General features: G+C 36.5%; 2 protein-coding genes and 1 long non-coding RNA gene across 3 annotated transcripts; 1 reads left to right on the top strand and 2 right to left on the bottom strand.

Annotated features, from left to right (window-relative positions):
* Positions 1-306: 306 nt before the first annotated feature.
* LOC116174677 (methanethiol oxidase-like) lies at positions 307-7,791 on the top strand. The gene is made up of 6 exons (XM_031492623.1): positions 307-469; positions 6,072-6,220; positions 6,273-6,470; positions 6,524-6,987; positions 7,033-7,584; positions 7,635-7,791. The coding sequence occupies exons 1-6, from the start codon at positions 457-459 to the stop codon at positions 7,681-7,683; spliced, it is 1,425 nt and encodes a 474-aa protein (XP_031348483.1). The 5' UTR covers positions 307-456; the 3' UTR covers positions 7,684-7,791.
* Positions 7,792-13,074: 5,283 nt separating this feature from the next.
* On the bottom strand, positions 13,075-14,447 carry LOC116173952. The gene is made up of 2 exons (XM_031491692.1): positions 14,213-14,447; positions 13,075-14,163 (listed from the first exon to the last, which is right to left on the bottom strand). The coding sequence occupies exons 1-2, from the start codon at positions 14,393-14,395 to the stop codon at positions 13,102-13,104; spliced, it is 1,245 nt and encodes a 414-aa protein (XP_031347552.1). The 5' UTR covers positions 14,396-14,447; the 3' UTR covers positions 13,075-13,101.
* A 5,129-nt stretch (positions 14,448-19,576) lies between these two features.
* On the bottom strand, positions 19,577-20,344 carry LOC116173917. Its single transcript, XR_004145989.1, has 2 exons — positions 19,812-20,344; positions 19,577-19,756 (listed from the first exon to the last, which is right to left on the bottom strand). It is a non-coding gene; the product is annotated as an uncharacterized LOC116173917 (long non-coding RNA).
* Between the last annotated feature and the right edge of the window lie 245 nt (positions 20,345-20,589).

Genomic DNA, 20,589 nt, shown 5'->3' on the forward strand with positions numbered 1-20,589 from the left:
CCCTGTATCTCAGAAACAAACGTACCTAGATTGATTCTGTTCTACAAAAAAAATGACAAAGCGTCGCAAAAAACGCAAGTCTCGTTAAAAACAGCTGAGGCACACGACAGTCTCAACCAAAATAGGACGCACTGTATACTATAATTTACATTCTCTTATTTTGTACTTTTGTGCTCCAGTATGCTTCTGTGGAGATACCATCAAGTGATGAATCTTTCAACTTTCACCATACATTTGAATGTATGCCCCACTTTTCTCAATTAATTCGACGGAAATCGTTCCATACGAAGGCTAGTTAAAGTTTAATAGATAACCGCTAACAACAGTTATCAAGACGTAGTGTACTCATACTATCATTATTATCGCACTGTAAATGATAATATACAAAATTCAATGCTTAATTTAGTGTACGAGCGTAGCTAGGAAGAGGGGTCATATTCAGTGGCTTTTTTTACAATGTCTCCAAGAGGTAAGTTAATCAAAACTTAACTTGAATTATGTTTGTTTAAAAATGGTGTACCTTGAAAATTTGATTAACAATTAAAGAACGCTTATTAACAGTAATTATTAAGTGAGTTCCTCAGTCTATGAGTACAATACACAAGACTAACTTATTCTACACATGAAAGGATATTTATAACCTATAGATGAGTAAACATATACAAAGTTCAAAAAAATAGAAACTATGTGAATTCGTTCACAGTACAGATCATTTAACAATAAAAATATAATTAAGGCCTCCATATCACAACTCTTGTTTTTTAAATTGCGAAATTGTTTAGTCACGTTTGTAAGTCTATTAAATGCTTAAATCCGAGGTTTTAGAATAAGCTGGGGATCTATGTAAAGTAATTTTTTTCAACTGCGTTGATTAGCAACAATATCTAAAATAATTACAAGTCTTGTTTACGTCGAACTATGGTAATGAAGGTAAAAATAGGTGTTAAAAATCAATTATTCAGTAGCAGAAATGAATACAAAAGGATTGCGTAACGGGTAGTGTGCAATATCTTTTTACTTTGAGAAATAAGAATAAAAAGAAAAACATTTATCAATAAATGCGGTTTATATTTTAAAAATTTGTTTGGAGTGCAATTGACAAATCTGCAACTAGGCCAATTTGATAGATGGAACTCTCTAGGTCCATATCTACGCCCTTGGTGTCCTTTTTGCACCCGTATATTCCGGTAGTTGTTTTGTTAACTCTTACGTAGGGATGATTTCAATAATTAGCATTGTTTTATTTTTATTATATTTTGTAATTGTGTGCCACATATCGTCTAGGCCCTTTCGGTCAGATAGTTAAGAATTCCTACGCGCTTACCCATACTATTGCTACCTTACGCGTAAAAGTCATTTGAAAACAACTTGTGATTCGTGTTTAGTACAAATCAAGAGAAGGAAGTAGAAACCTTTATATATATATACAGGGTGTTTTTTTGGGAGCTTTAGTTAAAAGTTTCTGGGAAAGTAAAATAGGTAGGTTTTTGAAAATTTGTACTTAGGAGTTACTCTGAAGGCCGAATCGATGTAAAATATTTTTGAAATGGCCGCACTTCCGGAAACACCGGAAGTAGATAGTAACTTCGTTATTTTAAATGGCAACCCCTATTTTATTATTGCATTTTTGGATTCTACGTGAAATTTCACTTCTTTTGATACCCATATGTCGTATCTATCATTTATGGTTTTTAAGTTATTTTGACTTTAAGAAAAAAAATGGCGGATGCAGATGGTACCTTGATAATTGATTACTTGAAAACGGTTGTAGTCATGGCAACCTAATTTTATCAGTGAATAGAGAATGAATAGGGCTTTCTTTTAGTGCACTTAAAACAAAGTTAAGTTGCATACAACCGCACCTATGGAGATCCAAATTTAAGAAACTTCAAAGTCTATAAACTCAGTTTTTTTTAATGGAATGACCATGTTCTTAATATTGCATGAGATAGAGAATCGAAATTGGCATATTTTGACTATACATGTTCCTATAGCTATCTTTAACAGTTTCTGATTTATTCCCATTCCATTGAATTGATCTCGGAATTGATGCCATTTTTTTCGCATTTTCTTTTTAGTAGTTGGCCATGATTTTATAACAATCGAATTTTAAACAAATCAAGGAATGGATTCTTTAATACCATTGATTCTAGTTCTAGTCTAAATAATTCATTAATAAATAACTCATTTATTAAGGATATAGGACGGAAAATTTTTGAAAAATCTAAACAGAGTCGTTCAACTGAATTTCTTAAACAAGTCTGGAAATTAAGAGAGGTAATGTGATATTTGTTCTAGCAACAATTCCATACCAAAAATGTTTCAACGAAGTTTTTTATATTTTGCATTGAATTTAATATGTTAATCTTGCATTTGCAATTCAATTCATTTTCTTAAATATTCTCTTGTAGAGCTTTGTATCACTTGTGCTTCAACGGTTTGTAGTGCATTAGGGGTACAAAATTTCCAAAATTCATACAATTTCGTTCCAGTTTTTGAATGAATGTACGGAAAGCACGCGCCGCGATTCTGCCCATTTCACCATAAATAACAATTAAATTCCAAAATAGGTGAAACCACTGCGAGTCATTTTTCGATTTTTGAAAAACTTATGTTAACCTATAACAGTGGGTGATGGATTAGTGTCACTAGATTTGTTTAAAATTCAATTGTTATAGAATCATGGCCGACTACTAAAAAGAAAATCCGAAAAAAATAGTGTCAATTCAATAAAATGGGAATAAGTCAGAAACTGTTAAAGATAGCTATAGGAACATGTATTGTCAAAATATGCCAATTTCGATTCTCTATCTCATGGAATAGTAAGAACATGGTCATTCCATTAAAAAAAACTGAGTTTTTAGTCTTTGAAGTTTCATAAATTTGGATATTCATAGGGGCGGTCGTACGCAACTTAACTTTTTTTTAAGTGCACTAAAAGAAAGCCCTATTCATTCTCTATGCACTGATAAAAATAGGTTGCCATGACTACAACCGTTTTCAAGTAATCAATTATCAAGGTACCATCTGCATCCGCCATTTTTTTTCTTAAAGTCAAAATAACTTAAAAACCATAAATGGCAGATATCGACATATGGGTATCAAAAGAACTGAAATTTCACATAGAATCGAAAAATGCAATAAAAAATAGGGGTTGCCATTTAAAATAACGAAGTTACTATCTACTTCCGGTGTTTCCGGAAGTGCGGCCATTTTGAAAATATTTTACATCGATTCAGCCTTCAGAGTAACTCCTAAGTACAAATTTTCAAAAACCTACCTATTTTACTTTCCCAGAAACTTTTAACTAAAGCTCCCAAAAAAACACCCTGTATATATATATATATATATAAATTAAAAGGGAAGGAGTTCAGAATAGACCCTTGAGGAACACCTCACTTTGGTGCAATTTTCATTGCAATTTTCATGCGCAATCCACTACACAAACTGATACTTAGTCCATTGAAAAGTTACATTTGGGGTTGCGTTTGTCAGAGGACGCAATTTTATTTTTTAGGTATCAAGGGGGGTTGGTTTAAAGTTAAATCCGAGTTTGTGGGCTTTGATACCTAAAAAATATAATCGCGTCCTCTGACAAACGCACGCTAAGCCCAAAAAAATTTAACATTTCAATGGGCTAACTGATTAAATTTATTTATAATTATAATTTGTATAACTCGGAGAAGAATGTAAGAGGCTTTGCAAATTTGTAGGTTTAGGTGATTGTTACGCTTCCGTGGCATCTTTCTCCTTATAATTGATAAACGAGACTGGCTGCTATTCTTTATCAACTATCAAATATACTGTCTCACAAAATAAATCGCAAACAAAATAAAGTACAGGCAGGATCTGATTTTGTAAAGGCTTCTTAGTTACACTTACAGGGATTCATAAAAATTAATTTTTTGTCAAATTTGACTACTCGTTGAAGATCAATTTTGAAAGATGGGCGAGGATCTGAATCAGGAGCAAACTTGGCTTCAGGTTTTTCTTGAAATTTAATAACTTTTTTAACACTAGAATAATTTACCAATGTTCCGTAGTATGGAAATGTCAATTTTCCCCTTGTATACTTAGGGTTTTACCTCTACACTACACTAATTAATCGTCTTTACACTTAGTACCGGTTGCCGTTTAGTCCAGAATCTTATATTGCCCCGTATAAACAAGAGAGTTGCACAAGTTTGGTTAGTAAACTTAGTATAAACGCAATGAAAGTTCTATACCTTTGACCCCAATGCTTTCGTGGTAAAATTTATTTAAACGTGGTCACGCTGATCATCATGCAACGCGTCGCGTGTTAAAAATGCACACATTTGCCTATATTCACGATTGAAAATAAATCAGCCACCCTGTAGATTCCACTTTATATTTGTTTTACTCGGAATGGCAACGCGAAATAGATCTAAACGCACACATAAAAATTTCGTTGAATTGACGGCACCTTTTTTTGGTTCATTCGTCTTGAAGGTTCAGAAGAAAAATCGCTCTCCCAACCAATTTTTCCTAATGCCGTTTCCAGTTGCAAAAACTAAGCTTCAGCTCTTTTTTTTATACATGTAAGGGTTCGTCCCCCATTCACCTTAAGAACGATGTTTAGAACCGGCTCCACTGTGGCATTTTAAGTCTTATCTGCTTTCACACTCGCTTTTGATCTGAAAGGGCTTCATTTTAATGCATTTTAGTTCCGTTCTTTTTCACTATAAAGCGGTACACGTATATCATTTCGAAACCAAATCATTCCAAGCCTAAAACGACCACCTGTTACAATATGTAAATTCATGTCAATTTTCGCAGTGCAAAAAGCCCATTTGTTTTCTTCACATTTAAGGGTAGTTTGTAATTATATTCCCATATCTAAAATAAGTGTTTTTTATTGTTAGTTGGCTTGATTGGTCAGGAACGAGAATATTTTACGTCACCAGTACCACTTTTTTTAACGGGCCCCTGGTCATCGTGGAAAATAGTCGATGGAGAAAAAGAGGGATTAAATAGAGGTTACTTGGGCACTGGGTTGATTTCTTCGTATAGGAATTTTGCTGCTTGTGCAGGTTCATTCAAAGTGTTCTGCTGGAGGAGGAAGGTAGTAGCATTCGTGCCTTCTCTGTACTTGGAAAGGTAATGTCACGTATTCTTACAAGAGGAAATTACTTAACAAACTTTCCCAACTACTTTCTGTATTTGGTGGCGATAGTTGCAACACGAATGATATTTTGTAGCGCCTAATGTGACAACCGATCATATTTTCTTGGTGGCGGAAGAAAACTGGCACTCGGGTATCTTTGCAGAATTTTTTCTCAACGCTACAGGCTACTCAGATTTGCCGGATTCGTCCGTTTCTTTGGATGTTTGTGATTTTTCACTTTTACAGATTCATCAGATTTTTTAGACTCTTTCTTTCATTATTCGAATTTGACGATTCCTTTTGAGCTTTCAGTCCTTCTGATTTTCTGTTTCTTTACGGTTTTCATATTCTACCGGTCCATAGAATTTCTAATTCGAAAAGCAAATCCCAAACAACCCGCTGTAGTCCTTAGACAAAAATGGCACGGAAATTCTGCTGAAATGGTGACGTTACTGGATAAACATGCATTTAAATCGTGACGTCACCATCACCTTCAGCCAATTTTTCGGAAATTCATACTGATCTGCCCTAAAATACATCTGTTTTCTTTTCGACGCGCCACCTTGTACTACCTACGTCATGCGGACGTAAGCTTATCTCCGGGCGTTGCGATAAGAGGTGTTCGCGCTGTTTGTTTAATGTACTCAAAGACGCGTAGAAAATTAAGGGCGGAGAAAGGAAAGAACACGGAAGCGGAATTTGTGTTAAGGGACGTAAAAGGGGCTTATAAGTTGAAAGTGAGGAAAATGTATAGGGAAGCGTTTTTATGCACTAGAGCTAGACGAACTAAATTCTTTTGAAACATCAGCACCTGTTAGTATGTTTACTTTTGTACACTAGCAATGCGTTCGGACATTGTGCTAACAAAATTTGCATGCTAATTCTATTTTCTGATCAAACCCTTCGTTTCTTTTATTAATGATATTAAAAAATGAAATTCCTCCAGGTCCAGGTTACGCTACTCCTTTGGAGGCAACGAAGGGTCCACGTGAAGAAATTCTGTACGTCACATGCGTTCAACCGAATGGTGGCGAAGGCAAACACGACCTGCTGGCAACGATTGACGTGGATCCGAAATCGTCGACGTATTGCAAAGTAAGCTGAGCCCAACACACTCACAAGAGTTCAACGCATGCGTACATTTTAGATCATTCATAGAACCTACACCCATCACCCCAACGAGGAGCTCCACCACTCAGGTTGGAACATATGCTCAAGTTGCCACGAGGTGAAAGGATGCCACAATGTTCCAAAACGGAATAAGTTGTTAATGCCTTGTTTGGCTAGCAAACGGATTTACGTTGTGGACACAGGAAAAAATCCGAGAGCACCAGAGATATGCGCGGTAGGTATTGACTGCGAGTTCCGCTGCCGCTGAGTTCCAATTTCAACTTACAGACGATCGAGCCCGTCGAATTTGACGCTTTGGATCTTTCGTATCCGCATACCACTCACTGCCTCCCGTCAGGTGAAATAATGGTTTCCACCATGGGGGATAACAAAGAGAATTCGAAAGGCGATTTCATGCTTATTGACGCTGAGACTCTTAAAGTTAAAGGCACCTGGACCGTTGGAGAAAAGGCGCACTTTGGCTATGACTTTTGGTACCAACCCTTCCACGACGTAATGGTGGCTTCAGAGTGGGCGGCGCCTAATGTATTTAAATGTGGGTTTTACCCCGACCATCTTGTTGGGGATCGTTACGGAAAATCTTTGAATATATACTCTTGGAAAGATAGACAGCTAAAACAGGTTATTGATCTGGGACGGGACGGTTTTGCCCCGCTCGAGCTAAGATTTCTGCACAATCCGAAAGAGAGCCAAGGATACGTTGGATGCTGTGTTTTCGCGAACGTGTTCAGGTAATTGCCTTCTCGTATTTGGTCAATCACGCTATTTCACTTCAGGTTCTTCAAGAAGGAGGACGGATCTTGGGACGCCCATAAGGTTATCTCGGTGCCAGCGAAGAAGGTGTCTGGCTGGGTTGCGGACGAAATCAACGGAATGATGAGCGACATCCTTATATCGCTGGACGACAGATACCTGTACTTCAGTAATTGGTTGCACGGAGATGTAAGACAGTACGACATAACTGACCGTGAAAATCCGAAACTGACCGGTCAAGTGTTTCTCGGAGGTTCAATTTTAAGCGATTCGGGCGTTACCGTCGTTGAAGATCGGGAATTGAGTGCCCAGCCGGATCCCGTCTTTATAAACGGCAAACGCCTGTACGCTGGACCACAAATGCTACAGTTGTCATTGGATGGGAAACGTTTGTATGTTAGTTCCAGCTTGTATTCGCCATTCGATCGCCAGTTCTATCCTGATGTGTTGGAGAAAGGAGGATTTATAGTTAAAATTGATGTTAATGTGGAAAATGGCGGGATGACATTGGACAAAGATTTCCTCGTGGAATTTGACGGAGAGCCTGACGGTCCTATTTTGCCCCACGAGATGCGGTACTATCCAAGCGCAAGCTTGTTCGAAGTAATTTTTGTTTTCATTTTAGTTATCCTGGTGGCGACGTCACGTCTGATATTTGGTTAGCAGATGGATAATAAATGACCTCAGGAAACATTATGGTCGAATGCATGTTCTAATTCGTGAACAGTGAATCTTTGAGAAAAAAACCGCTTTAGTGATAAATAAATATTACTAGAAGAATATTTAACGCAGTTAGTTTTGTTTTGTTTGCAAGCCAAATTTCCCGAACTCATTTAGAAAGGGTTACCGTCGAAATTCAATAAGAATAAATTCTTAGTAGAAACATCGAAAAATTATAAAAGTACGAGCGGTCTTTTCCGGAAAATAAATCAGAAGTTAAGAGTGGAAATATCAATTATTAAAAAACTCCACTTCGAAAGCGGAAATTACAATAAACAAGTAAAATCAGTATCGGTTTGGCCTTGCAGTGCACTTATACTGCGAAAGTGGAAGATTGGTTGCAAGCAAACCATAAAAGTGGACAGTTTAATGGCCGAACAATTGCACAACAAGAGGTAATGGTGCAAAAAAATTCGGGGCAGCACTTCAGCAGTATTCCTTCCGGGGATCCAGGTTTCATTCTATATTGTCCACTTTAGGGGACCATCCCTTCGCGAAAGGGGGCATCTATTTCTACCATAGGGAGATCATCGATTCTAGAAAACGCTCTAATTAACGTAACGTCATTCTGTATACGAGATAATTATCGGTTCCCTTTTCATTCGATTTTTTTGAAAGTAATCACAATAGCTATTTGTGTATTAAGAGCGCAAAATGATATATTGTCGATTGAAAGAGACAGTTGACGCGTGACGAAGGAGCGCGGCAATCTCTTGAAATCGACAATCAATTTGCGCTCGAATTACACACAAGATTTTTTCTACAATCGATCAGTTCACATATTTCCAGAAATTTAAATTTCTCACTCGAATCATTTTAATCTTATTCCCAAATGAAAGATGTCATTTACTCGTTGTCATTGGATACTCTGAGCAATGCATATTTGATTTATAGTTAATAATTGGGAGAGCGAGCGTTTTTTTTCTATTTTGTCGCTTATAAGCGACAAAGTGACATTCCTCGAAAAAGATGACGTTTGCGTTGACAAATACGAGCGCAAATGCCTACTTTGGATATCGATTGTAGAAAAAAATGTATAAACGAATCGATTATGTAAATTGGCTGAATGGGGCAGAATTCTATAGTATAAAATAGTCGTTTGAACTCATTTAGAAAGAATTTTGGAATTTCCCTTTGAAATTTGTTTTTTTCTTACGAATTATGCTCAATTCCATTTAAGTAATTTTTCGATTGATTCTCTTATTTAAATTCTGACGCCAACTATGTATACCTTTGTAATATACTAGTTTAAATGTAAGTTATTTCTGTAGTAAATTTTTATTGCCCTAGTTCTTCATTTTTGCCACTAGAACTCATCCGACTGGTATTACTCTTATTACAATAGTTCTTTGCTTCGCCTACGGAGCACCTGCAGATGTACCATGCTTTTTTTAAAATTTGGTCTTACGTATAAGCCGTACTTCTCCCTTTTCAGCGAAGAGGCATATTCATATGTCTTCGGTACGCCATTACTTTTCTACTAACTGATGTCTACCTGCATAAGGAATTTTGGTTTTGGCTGTCACCATGCATTTGTGGAGTGATTGCTCTTTCTTTCTTTAGATGTCTGTGGCTGTGCTCCATAGAAGAACTATAGGCGGATTTGTATTTGCACTTAATCAGTACGAGGTAGATTTATGAATTAGCATTTTTCTTAATACGTGTTTTTTGTGCTTTATCTTCCCTCAACCTATTCTTATAGCTTTCTCACGGTTTTCTCTTTTGGGTTACCGTTTTACGTTGTATCTACTTACGCAGTACGTGACTGGTCTTCTAAATTGCTCCAATATATCTTGTTTTACTTACGATGCTTCTGTCATTCCCGAAGTATATCTGTTCGAGACCCGATTTGATCTAGATTACCCACGACTACTCCGAAGATTTATTTGTATTAGCTGAAATACGTTTCATATCCTTTATGTTAGCTGTATTGTAATACTACGTATTAGCTACCGTTTCTTTGCGAATTTAAAGTTACCGAGACTTGGTCCGAGACTGATATCTACAATTTTTAGTTACGTCACTTATTTTACTTTGAAGAATTTGTTCAGACTACCTGATTTACATTTTGAATTAATTAGATTGCATTGGTGTTGTATAGAAATTTAGTTGTCGAATTTAACGTCACCATCATGCTTTTATATAAATATAAACACCGATTGTAAGAGCAACCGTGGTTGAGTCACAATTTTGCTTTTGGTTAGTTAACGTAAGTTGAATTATTGATTCTTATTGAGTATTAATTACGGTTTAATATCCGATTGCTGACGTTAGAATTACTTTCGCAATATTTTATGTGCCCCGAGATTTATAACCTCTTTTATTTGTTTGTATTGCTATCTGCTACCGATTGGCAGGAAGCGCCTTTCTTGAGCTCAAAAAGGCCGCTTCGACCTGATGTAGTTCAAAGGTATTTTTTTTAATATTCGACGGCTTCTTAATATTCTCTGACGATCTTTTTGTCTCCCTTGTATCCCTCTTTTGGTAAGTATTCTCTTCTCTCTTTTGAAATTTACTAAACACTAAGTAACATAGATCCGGTTTACTAATACTACTTTTCTCTTTTTGATTCGTTTTACTAGAGTACAAGAACACCGTTATTCACACTGACCCCCCCTATAATTTGCCTGAGCTTACCGTGTGCTTATCTCAAGGTAATCTTGTTACATTTTACAATTTAAAATAAATTAGTCCAGTTTGTGCTAGCTATAAGGTGATGCTTTTTGTAAAAATTGCCATATTTATTTTATTGCTATTGAAGGTTAAATGGGGATAAATTAGAAAGGAAACGTGGCCACGGATTACAGTCTGCGTAAAAACTTAGAAACTCGGATCGAGATTTATTGTGTCAATATATTCAATCATTTCAATCAATTTGTATTATTTATTGTCTGCAGTCAATCAGGTCAAACAAGAGTGCAAAGTTGTGATTTTCAAAATTAAAAGAAACCGCCAATTTTTCCTGGAAATGGTATTAGAATTTGTTTTTTTTAATGCTGCGCAATACTGACTTCCGCTTCCCTCTACGTAAAAAAGTTCAGGTTATACAGGGTGGCCATTTGAAAACGAAACAGAGCCTATTTTGGGGACCTTAAAACATTTACGAAAAAATCCTAGGACCCGTCAATTTTTTATTCAATGGGGACCCATTTTTTTGCTAGTTTCACCCCCCTGATGGCAAAGCCTTAGCGGGGGTGACAAGCGACCCCGGTCGAGGGATACCTTATTTTGAAGGTATTTTTATGTGGCTTATAACCCTTAAGTTTTAAATCGCTACTAATTTGCCTAGCTGATACAGGGGCTAATAAAAGTTACAAAAACGTGTCAACATTTTCTTATGAAAAAAAAAATGCTTGCAATAACAAAAATAAATACAACAATAAATACAAAAAATGTCGTTCTCCTACATTCTGACCCGTACTCTTTGTTGTTGTTTTTTTCTTTTTAATACTCTAATACTTTATTTTGAAGTTTAATAGTGATTATCAATGACTGTTTCCAGATCATAGTAGTGACAAATAGTGCTTTAAAGTTCTTTAATTGCAAAATCGGTACATTAAACAGTGATAATGGTTTATACACTTGCTGAAAGAGTTGAAATAATTTCTCTTTTTTTTTGCGAACAATGAAAATGCTAGAACTGCCAAGCTCTTTAATTAATTTTAAATAAACACCAGAATCGACACGTCCATCGTAAGTACATTTCGGAATTTGTTCAAAATTTAGGGAAACTGGGTCTGTGGCTAATAAAAAACGTGGAAATGGATAATTCAGTAGTAAATGGAGCTTCAGAAGTGGCTATTGTAGGCCATATTGTGGAAGATCCCACACTGAGCACAAGTAAATTGTCAACCTAGTCTGGTATTAATAAAAGCAGCATTCAGAAGAGTACAATTTTGTGAAACTATAGCTGAACAAACCATACATGATCAACACTTTCTGTTTAATGTATGTTTTTCTGACGAATGCTCCTTTTTCCTGAACGGTACTGTGAATCGTCACAACTGTCGCTATTGGGCTGATTCAAATCCCAGAATATTTCATGAGGTGCATACACAACATCCCGAAAAATTGAATGTTTGGGCTGGCATTTTTGGTAACCATCGTAGGCCACACCTTTTTACAAGGCAATTTAACAGGAGAGATGTACCTGGAGTTATTATAAAATACGATTCATCCAGCATTAGTGGAGATACTAGAAAATAACGAGTACTTGGAAAATCGTCTAGCATTTCAGCAAGATGGTGCGCCACCCTACTATTCTGTGAAGGTTCGTCAATATTTGGACCAAACGTTTCTAGGACAATGGATTGCAAGAAGAGGAGCTATTGAATGGCCTCCTTGTTCCTCGAACTTAGAGTCCGTTAGATTTTTTTTATAAGACCATTTAAAACTAAAATTTATGCTAGTCGGCCAACATCGTTAGAACTTGCGACAAAGAATAATTGATGAATGTCGAAAAAACACCCCAGAAGTTTTTCAAAATGTACGGGAAAGGTCTGAACAAGACCTGTATTATTGTATGGCAGTCGAAGGCCGACATTTTCAACATTTAATATTTTTAAGCACTTAAAATAAGATTGATTTATTATCCACATAAAACTACCTGCAAAATAAGGTATCACTCGGCCCCCCATTCGATTTAAAATTTCTGGGGCGCTTGCCACCCCCGCTATTGGATTTGCCCTCAGTGGGGCGAAACTAGCAAAAAAAAATGGTTCCTCCTTGAATCAAATGTTGACGGGTCCAAGGATGTTTTCGTAAATGTTTTGAGGTCCACAAAATAGGCTCTGTTCCGTTTTCAAATGGCCACCCTGTATGTATATAGTGATGTAATTACAAGTTGCTCTTATTTTTCAGTGTATGGGGGAACAGAAAAAGGGCGTTTCCATTTGAAAAATAAAGTTTTTTTATTTCGACGAAATTAGGTAGTTCTAAACACCCTGTGTAACTTTTTTGGACAGTTTTTACATGTTAGGTAGGCCTATGTTTTATATAAAGTTAATAAGTATATAAGTACATCGGTCGAGTTTTGGGGAAGTTGTCCGCAAAAACTCATTTTTTTGCATTTCAGATACTTAAAGCCGCCACTCCGAGTTTGTCAAAATAGGAGTCATTTGTAAAAAGCACGGCCGTTACATAGACACCAATCTCTCCACTATAACCGTTTGATTTGCAGAAAAGATTGTATGTAATAATAAATCAAATACCCACGAGCTAACCGGATGCCTGATATCTGTGACTAATACCCATAATCTGAAACTCTTGTGGAAAACGTTATGTAACTGACCAACATTCAGGAAATGCATAATTTATTATCAAAAATTTACATTATTATTTGATATGGTTTGTTATAAAACAGGGCGCCTACTTTAGAAAACTGCTGGAATCAGGGTAGCACTTGCATTTTCTGGTGCACTGCCGGTAAAGCACATACATGGCCTAAAATTGCAGTTGTTCTTATTTTGAGGATTCAAGATCATCATGTTAAAGTCCTTTAAAACGCTATATCCAAAGCCCAAATTGATATCGGCCCCGTACCAGGATAGCGATTCACACGAGCACTGCAGGAAGTTCTCAGTGTAATTCAAGTAAGACGCCACATTCCTATAAGTCTCGATGTCGGGACGAATTCCTTTATCCTCCACATGCGCAATTGTATTACTCTTAAAATCGTACACGAATTGCAATTTGCCAAAATGCGTTTGGGAGTCGTGTAACAGTCCAGGACTTATTTTACCAAAAGCGCCAGATTCGACGTTCTTGAAATAGTTGAACTTGATAAGGACAGTTTGACACAGCATCGCTATTGATCCAGATTGCATATTATTCACCGTGTTGTTGGTAAACACAAAGTTGCCACTTGTGCCATTTAAACCGCTTGGCCAAAGATCTTTTATTGTTGTGCCCCTCACTGAAAACTGATCGGCAGTGACCTGAAAAGCTAGTGGCTCCAAAATACCAAAGCTGCAATTTGTTATGGATCCCACACCGTCGTCTGCAAATCGAATGTTTAGGGCGGCATAACTTATTTTGTCAACAGCAACATTGATCCACTCAAATTCTCGTATATCGGATAAATTTCTGAAGGCGGCAGTTTCGATGTTACCAATAAAAACGTTCTTAAAATAAATTCCTTCCAGCTCATTCGTTGCAAAACCGCACGATGGTCTATAACGCAAATTCTTCATTTGGGAAAAGCTGTCCGCTGGCAGTGTTGCTATACTAGTGATGTTTTCAAAATATACTTTGCGAGGATTTTGCGTGACGGTAGGCTGCATTATTTCCAGTGTTTCTACATTTCTCACTTTGAGCCATTGGATCGCCTTGTTATCTCCGCAGGCAAAGTGGAGGTGCACCTTTTCACAATCTTGAATTGTCAATGAGGCTATGGTGTTAGGCGCGTTGAATGACCAGATGTAGATCTCAATATCCTTAAAAAATGATTCTAGCATATTCTATCGACTAAACGAGGAAACTTACCTGACCCGTCACAGTGCTGTTGCATTGAAATGTTACATCGATCCTTTCGGGTAACTCAATTGAGCTTTTACAGGTAAATCCTTTCCATTCGCATTTTTCGAAAGTCACCCGCACGTTTCCTGATGCGGAAAATTGTAAAAGGTGGTACAGAAGCAAAATTACTTTAAAGCAGTTGGTCATCATTATACTTCACTTTGTACACATAAGGTGAATCTTTGCTAAATAATATTCAGAAGAAAGTGCCGCTGTTATATCATAACCTGAAAGGATGTGGGATAGATGACGGGGAAATACTAAACTTTATTTTTAAAATACCACCATCTTTTTAAATGTGGTATTCGTAATCGCCTGGAAAGGTGGCAATCTAATCTAGGTATAGACGCGAACACTGAGTCAAGATAAGGATGTCTACCACCTTAGTGCTGTAAAGAAAACCAGAAGATTCCGATTGCTTCCAAAGGCTAAATGGTAGTTATCTGGATGATATGATACTCCATACATAAATTTCCGAGTAGATTTGAGCACTAGGTAAAGTTGATTGGTGATACTCACAATGGCTGAGACAGATTTAAAAGGAATCCTCTTGAGGCATTTTGTATTTAAAGTAACATCCTCGCAAATCCATCGTGTGATGAAGGTTCCATTTTGCTTATTTTCCCTTTTATTTAGAAGCCGGCGAGTCGTAGGAGGAAGTAAGAGCTTATTCGATCCGCCCCTACATATAGATATTTTTGAAAATCTTAATCGTATTCAATATATCGGCCGTCGAGGGATGAAAATGGTTCCGTTAATTAATTAATTAATTATTTATTATCCCTCTCTTGTTTTGGGCCCTCAACAGGCTTGCGCCCAATTACAGAGTGCCTCTGCAGAAGGTCTTAAGTTGTTCTATCCTACTCTCGTATTAACCTTGCGAATTAGGAAAACTGCAGGAAACTCAAATTCGGAGTAGCCGGCAGAATGCTCGAAACTGGTCTAAGGAAATTCCCATCTCTGTCACAGATGAAAAATTCTTACCTCAGCCTAGGTTCGAACACCCGACCTCCGGCTGTATAGCCAGTATTGTAAGATGTTATATCAAGGAATCGTCGAAAAAAAAAGAATTATTTTGAACCAACCGCAACCTTGTGAGCTCAAAGGCTTATCTGTAGCAGACAACAACACAAACAAACAAACAAGAGGGGTAGTGAATAGCGCGGCACAGAAAATATTGCGTAAGCAATTCTAACGTTAAGTTAAATTCAAGAACATTACTCTACACAAATAACTAAATTTCTGTATGACAGCAATGTAATCTAATTAATTTAGAATGTAGATCAGGTAGCACGAACAAAGTAAAACAAAGAACGTACTAAAAATTGTAGATATCGGCGTAGGACCAAGTCTCGGCAACTTCAAAAACTAATTTACAAAGCAACGGTAGCTAATAACTCAAATAATTGTGACGTTATTTTCTTTACCGTGTAATCTTTGCTTTGGCTTACATTTGAATTACTATGTGGAATCCTTCTCGAATAACATTATGCGAACTCTTACCTTTATATAGCAATCCTTTCGCCATCTAGGTGTTCACCTTATAACCCGATCCTTTATTTGCGATATAGTTTTCTTTAAAAAAAAACCTTTTGTCTAGTTTTCTGTTGATTGGCGCGGTTATCTTCTCCCACTCACTGTCGATGCGCGCAGTCCTTGTTGAAGAACTCGATTCGATCTTGACTTGTATTTGAACTATACGCCATTACACTTACTTGACATATTTGTCTACCTTTTTTTGGGATTATTAGTGGTGTTGTACTAAGATTAGTGAAGTTTTCTCTTATCATCTTACTTCCAATTTCGCTGATGACGCATTGCTGCGGATTTATCTTACAAGTTTAAGACCGTTTTGCGGTATGTTGTCTATGACGCATTATCTTTTTTATTTTAAATAATCTATTCTAGGCTACTTTCGTACTCCCTAAGTTTTACCAATTGCTTCCTGACTGTAGATTGATATTTTGACGTGGAAACGCGAATACCCGATTTTCCATATGGTGCAATAGAATTCCATTGAAGTTTCGACGCCATTACAATCAAAAACGCTCTACATATTTCTACCTTACCGACTGAAGAATTGACTGAAGAATTACCGCCATTTCATGTGAAACCGATATTTGAACTGATGACCTAATTTTACGAAGTTCGTTGACCTACGATTCATTCTTCCGAAACGCAAGTACTTAATTAACGAGACGTGTGGAGTTAGTACTGTGTAAATTTTTTAATTAACGATATGTATTTTACTTTGAAGAACTTGCTCGTGTAAGTTTGTTTTCATTTGAATTGATAAGATTGCTTTGTCATTGAAGATAGATTCAGTTATTTTGTTTGTACATTTTGTAGTATTTTTCTCTTACAACTTCATGTCACTTTTTGATATCTCATACCGATTGTGAAAACCAACCCTTAGTCGAACCAAATTTTATTTTGTTGTAAAGTCATTTGAATTTTTGATTCTTTTTAGTATTGATTGCAATTCTACGTACAAGAATAACCATTCGTGTCTTACGTTAACCATTGCTTATGCGATATATTGTGCAACGCGAATCATTACCCTTCTTAAATTTTTTTGTTTTTGTGTCTGTTTCAGATTTGCAGTTTCGCGTCCTCTGAGCTCGGAAGGTCGCGACCGGAGTTCAAGGTAACTTTAGTTATTTTCGTCGTTTTTCCCTTTTAACGTTTGATTACATTTTGGTTGTTGATACTAACGAGTTGTGATTATTACTTTGTTTGAAAGCCACTTAATGATTATAGCTCCGTTGTTTCTGCGGAAGCCCTTTTGGATAAATATTTTCCCAGGCTACGTGTTGGCTTCTCATTTGTTTTATTAGAGATTATTTTAAATTCCCAGTTTGATATACTAGATCGATATATTACAGTGTCAGATTTGTGATATTTTGAGATCTTTGTTATTAAACTACCCGCATTTATGACATCAAATACTGTTTGTTTTTCCCAATAATTGTGTATTCCTTTGAGTTTAGTAAGACGAGAACAAGGATCTCTTGGTCTGCCTTGTTCATCCCTTTAGTATTCCTCTCTCTCTAGATTCATCAAAGACTAAGTGGCGCCTATCCGGATTACTTTTACTGTTTCCTTCCCTTTTTGGCTTATTTGTGTGTGTATAGAAGAACCCCATTTTCACCCCGACCCACCTCTACTTTGCCTGAGCTTACCGCGTGCTTATCTAAGGTAATTTTGTCACGTTGGCCCAAAGTGAACGTAACATAATGGAAAGCATCTGCACGACCTCCGTCGCCAAAAGAAAGAACAACGTAATAAAAAATCTATACCACTTGGAACAAATTTACTACAGGAACAACTTACATCTAAACTAGTGAAGAAAATACCTAGATGGCAATAATCCCTTTACACAGGTATGACACGATGTCAGTAATTAATGCAACGGGAGAAACTTCACTGCGGGGAAAAATACAACTCGTAGCCAAGATAAGCATAAGAAGGGATAGAATTAAGTACGATGCACCTGCACAACCTCCGTCGGCGAAACAAAGAACAATGTAATAACACTTGGAACAAATTGACTACGGGAACAACTTACATTTAAACTAGTGACTTACAAAGAAAATACCTAGATGGCGTAAGAATCTAAATAAAAGCACAAATCAAACAGTTACTTAAACAGAATTTCAATCCGGAATGTCAATCCGTAAGGAAAAATCGTTACTAACTTGTTGGAAGTTCCCGTATAGAAAGCGTTGTATAGTTTACGTTTGTTGTTAATCTTGTGAGCATTTCTTTACATTTTATTAGTGCCCTGTATACAGTTTTTTTGTTCTTAAAATTGACATGATTTAACATCAATGCATAACATGTGTGGAAAATGTCCTATTATTGTTTTGAAATCGTTTTCATTTTTGGTGTAAGTAAATGCTTACTTAATTTGTGATTATGTTTTGATTACATCCGAAGTTAAATTTTGACCATTCGTTTAAATTTGTGGAAGTTATTTAATTGTTTATTGTGTGTATGTGTATTAATTTGTTTTTAAACTAAAACTCTCCGTCTTGAATAGAGAGTTACAGGGGTGGTAATAACCTGCAACTAATTAATAACGACACCTAATGCTGAGAACTCTGCTAACACAACAATTCTTCGATGTAGAATCTAGGTGATAACACTACAATTACTCACGCCCCCACCCCATTCCTACCCCGATTAAAAAATAAAAAGTTACTACTGTTACTACCAACGTATTTATTAAACAAAATTACAGTTTTTTTTTCATTATGGTGACTCGGAAATTGTAAGAGATACAAAGCCGTTTGGGGCAAATTTATGCAAAATTGTATGGTGATTAATTTTCCCTTCCAAAAAGTCTTGAAAGTCTACAAATAGCGAAGTTATGGTCAAAAAACCGAAAAATGTCATTTTCGAGAATACGTTGGCGTCCATTTATTTTCAAAGATTCCAAAAAATAATATTAACAAAAGCTTTTTCTCAAGTTTCTGACGGTGCTAAAAAAGTTGTTATGGCCCATGAAATATTATGTTTTTCGATCAAGTCGGATATTGCATCCATAACATCCACGGTTTTTGAAGTTGTTTTTAGTTCATTCGAGATCTCTTCTTTTATAGCACATTAGCACACTGGCAACATTGTGCAATTTCAATGCTTTCATCAGCATAAAAAGGCGAATTTACCGAATTGTAGATACCTTCTTGTTGGTGTAAGAATTGGTATTAATTAATAAAGGTAAATATTTTCCTCAAACACATCAGGGATCTCGCACCCCCCTTAACAACGCCTTACGCCCCCCAGTTTGAGAAACACTGGTCTAAAGCGGTCGATACAGATAAAAAATGTAAGCGGATGTGATTTTTTCCTTGAAATATGATACGGCAATTCGAGCCTTTTCTAAAAACCTTATCGTTTCGTCTATAAGCTAACTAAATTGTGTTTAGTCTTAGTCTTAACATCGATGCCGATGTGTACAGTGGAAGAGAAGGTAACTTTTCTTATAGTTTCGTTTCGTGAAATTGGATTTGCGCACGGAACACCAGTAGAAGGTTTTTGAGAACATTGTGTCACAATTGGAAGTTCGATATGGAGATAAACATTTACAGCAGGTGTATTACGCTCAATTAAAGAACCGAACCGAAGTCAATAGCATAAGTGATTTCCAGACGATTCTTGTGAAACATGTGTATTAACATATAAAAATGTAAAAATAATGGATGACGCGTGGTAGTGAGTTCCAGAACTAAATAGAAGATGGAAGGAATTCATTTTTGTACCTTTTACGACGATGTATATTTTTCTCTCTCTCTAAATGCTAGATGCAAAATCATGAAAATACACCAATCGCAACAAATATTTTTATTAGCTCTTCGAAAAAGAAAATAGTTTACTTTATTTAGTTAGTTTTTAACTTTTACTGCAGGTATAGCCTTGCACAGGCCCCATGGCAAGCGGCTTGTAAATGCATTGGTTGTAAACGGCACCCATTAATTTCAACGCAGTCTTCATATTTACCGCAAATCGCTGAAAGTGATGTACGTATTATTTCCTAACCTTTTTTTTTCATTAGCTACCATACCTTGGTTGACAAACACCAAAAAGACCAGAAGAACAAATACACAATAACGAAACATCTTGCAAGACTTTCTAGAAGATTCTGGTTCAGTGGAAAACTTTTCACACTTTTATATCGCCTACGATAATCTCGTGTATAGGAATACCGATTGCGCACTGTTTTTTTCTACAACTGAATAACAAACACAAACTGATATGGAAAAACCATTTAGTCAGGTCTAAATATATAAACCATGACAAAATGAGTTAATAATAAATGTCAGTGGCACAGTAACTCGTAATTCAATTTATTGCACAAATCCGCAGTACCCCCAGCTGTTGGTGATGTAGGATGATTTGCAGCAAACTTCCTCCCAAATTTATTCTGCTCGTTCCAAGTTCCAATTACATATTGATTTTCCTATTTAGATGAGGTGGTTTACTAAAAGTAGAAGTGGTTTAGGCGCAGATCTAATTCGAGGCTATCCAAGATATTGTCGGTGTTTTACCTTTTTAAAACAAAGTAAGGAATTCTACAACATTAAAAGTCCCTTATCTATTACTCTCAGTGTGGACTGTCCAAAGAAAACACATCGAACTGATTGGGCGGTATACTTTAGGTGTGGAGTAATCACCTTTGCCAGGTTTGGGTATAAAGGCAATTTTTATCTCCCTCTATTATGTATCTGAAAGCGCTACATCCCCTCACTAGGCAGAGGAGGCGGATTCTATAGAGCTACAAAACTCACTCAATGCCTCTCTCTGACGCCTCCTAATATTCTTTTTATATAGCCTTAGGTTTA

This window comes from Photinus pyralis, unplaced genomic scaffold (assembly GCF_008802855.1).
Source record: "Photinus pyralis isolate 1611_PpyrPB1 unplaced genomic scaffold, Ppyr1.3 Ppyr1.4_LG6, whole genome shotgun sequence".
Taxonomy (NCBI): domain Eukaryota; kingdom Metazoa; phylum Arthropoda; class Insecta; order Coleoptera; family Lampyridae; genus Photinus; species Photinus pyralis.

Bases quoted from the DNA above. Each gene is read 5' to 3' on its own strand.
- LOC116174677 (XM_031492623.1), top strand. The intron at 6,471-6,523 runs GTAGGTATTGAC...TTCAACTTACAG, and splicing joins GAGCACCAGAGATATGCGCG to ACGATCGAGCCCGTCGAATT. The intron at 6,988-7,032 runs GTAATTGCCTTC...ATTTCACTTCAG, and splicing joins GTTTTCGCGAACGTGTTCAG to GTTCTTCAAGAAGGAGGACG.
- LOC116173952 (XM_031491692.1), bottom strand. From the start codon at position 14,395: ATGATGACCAACTGCTTTAAAGTAATTTTGCTTCTGTACCACCTTTTA. The intron at 14,164-14,212 runs GTAAGTTTCCTC...TCATTTTTTAAG, and splicing joins ACAGCACTGTGACGGGTCAG to GATATTGAGATCTACATCTG.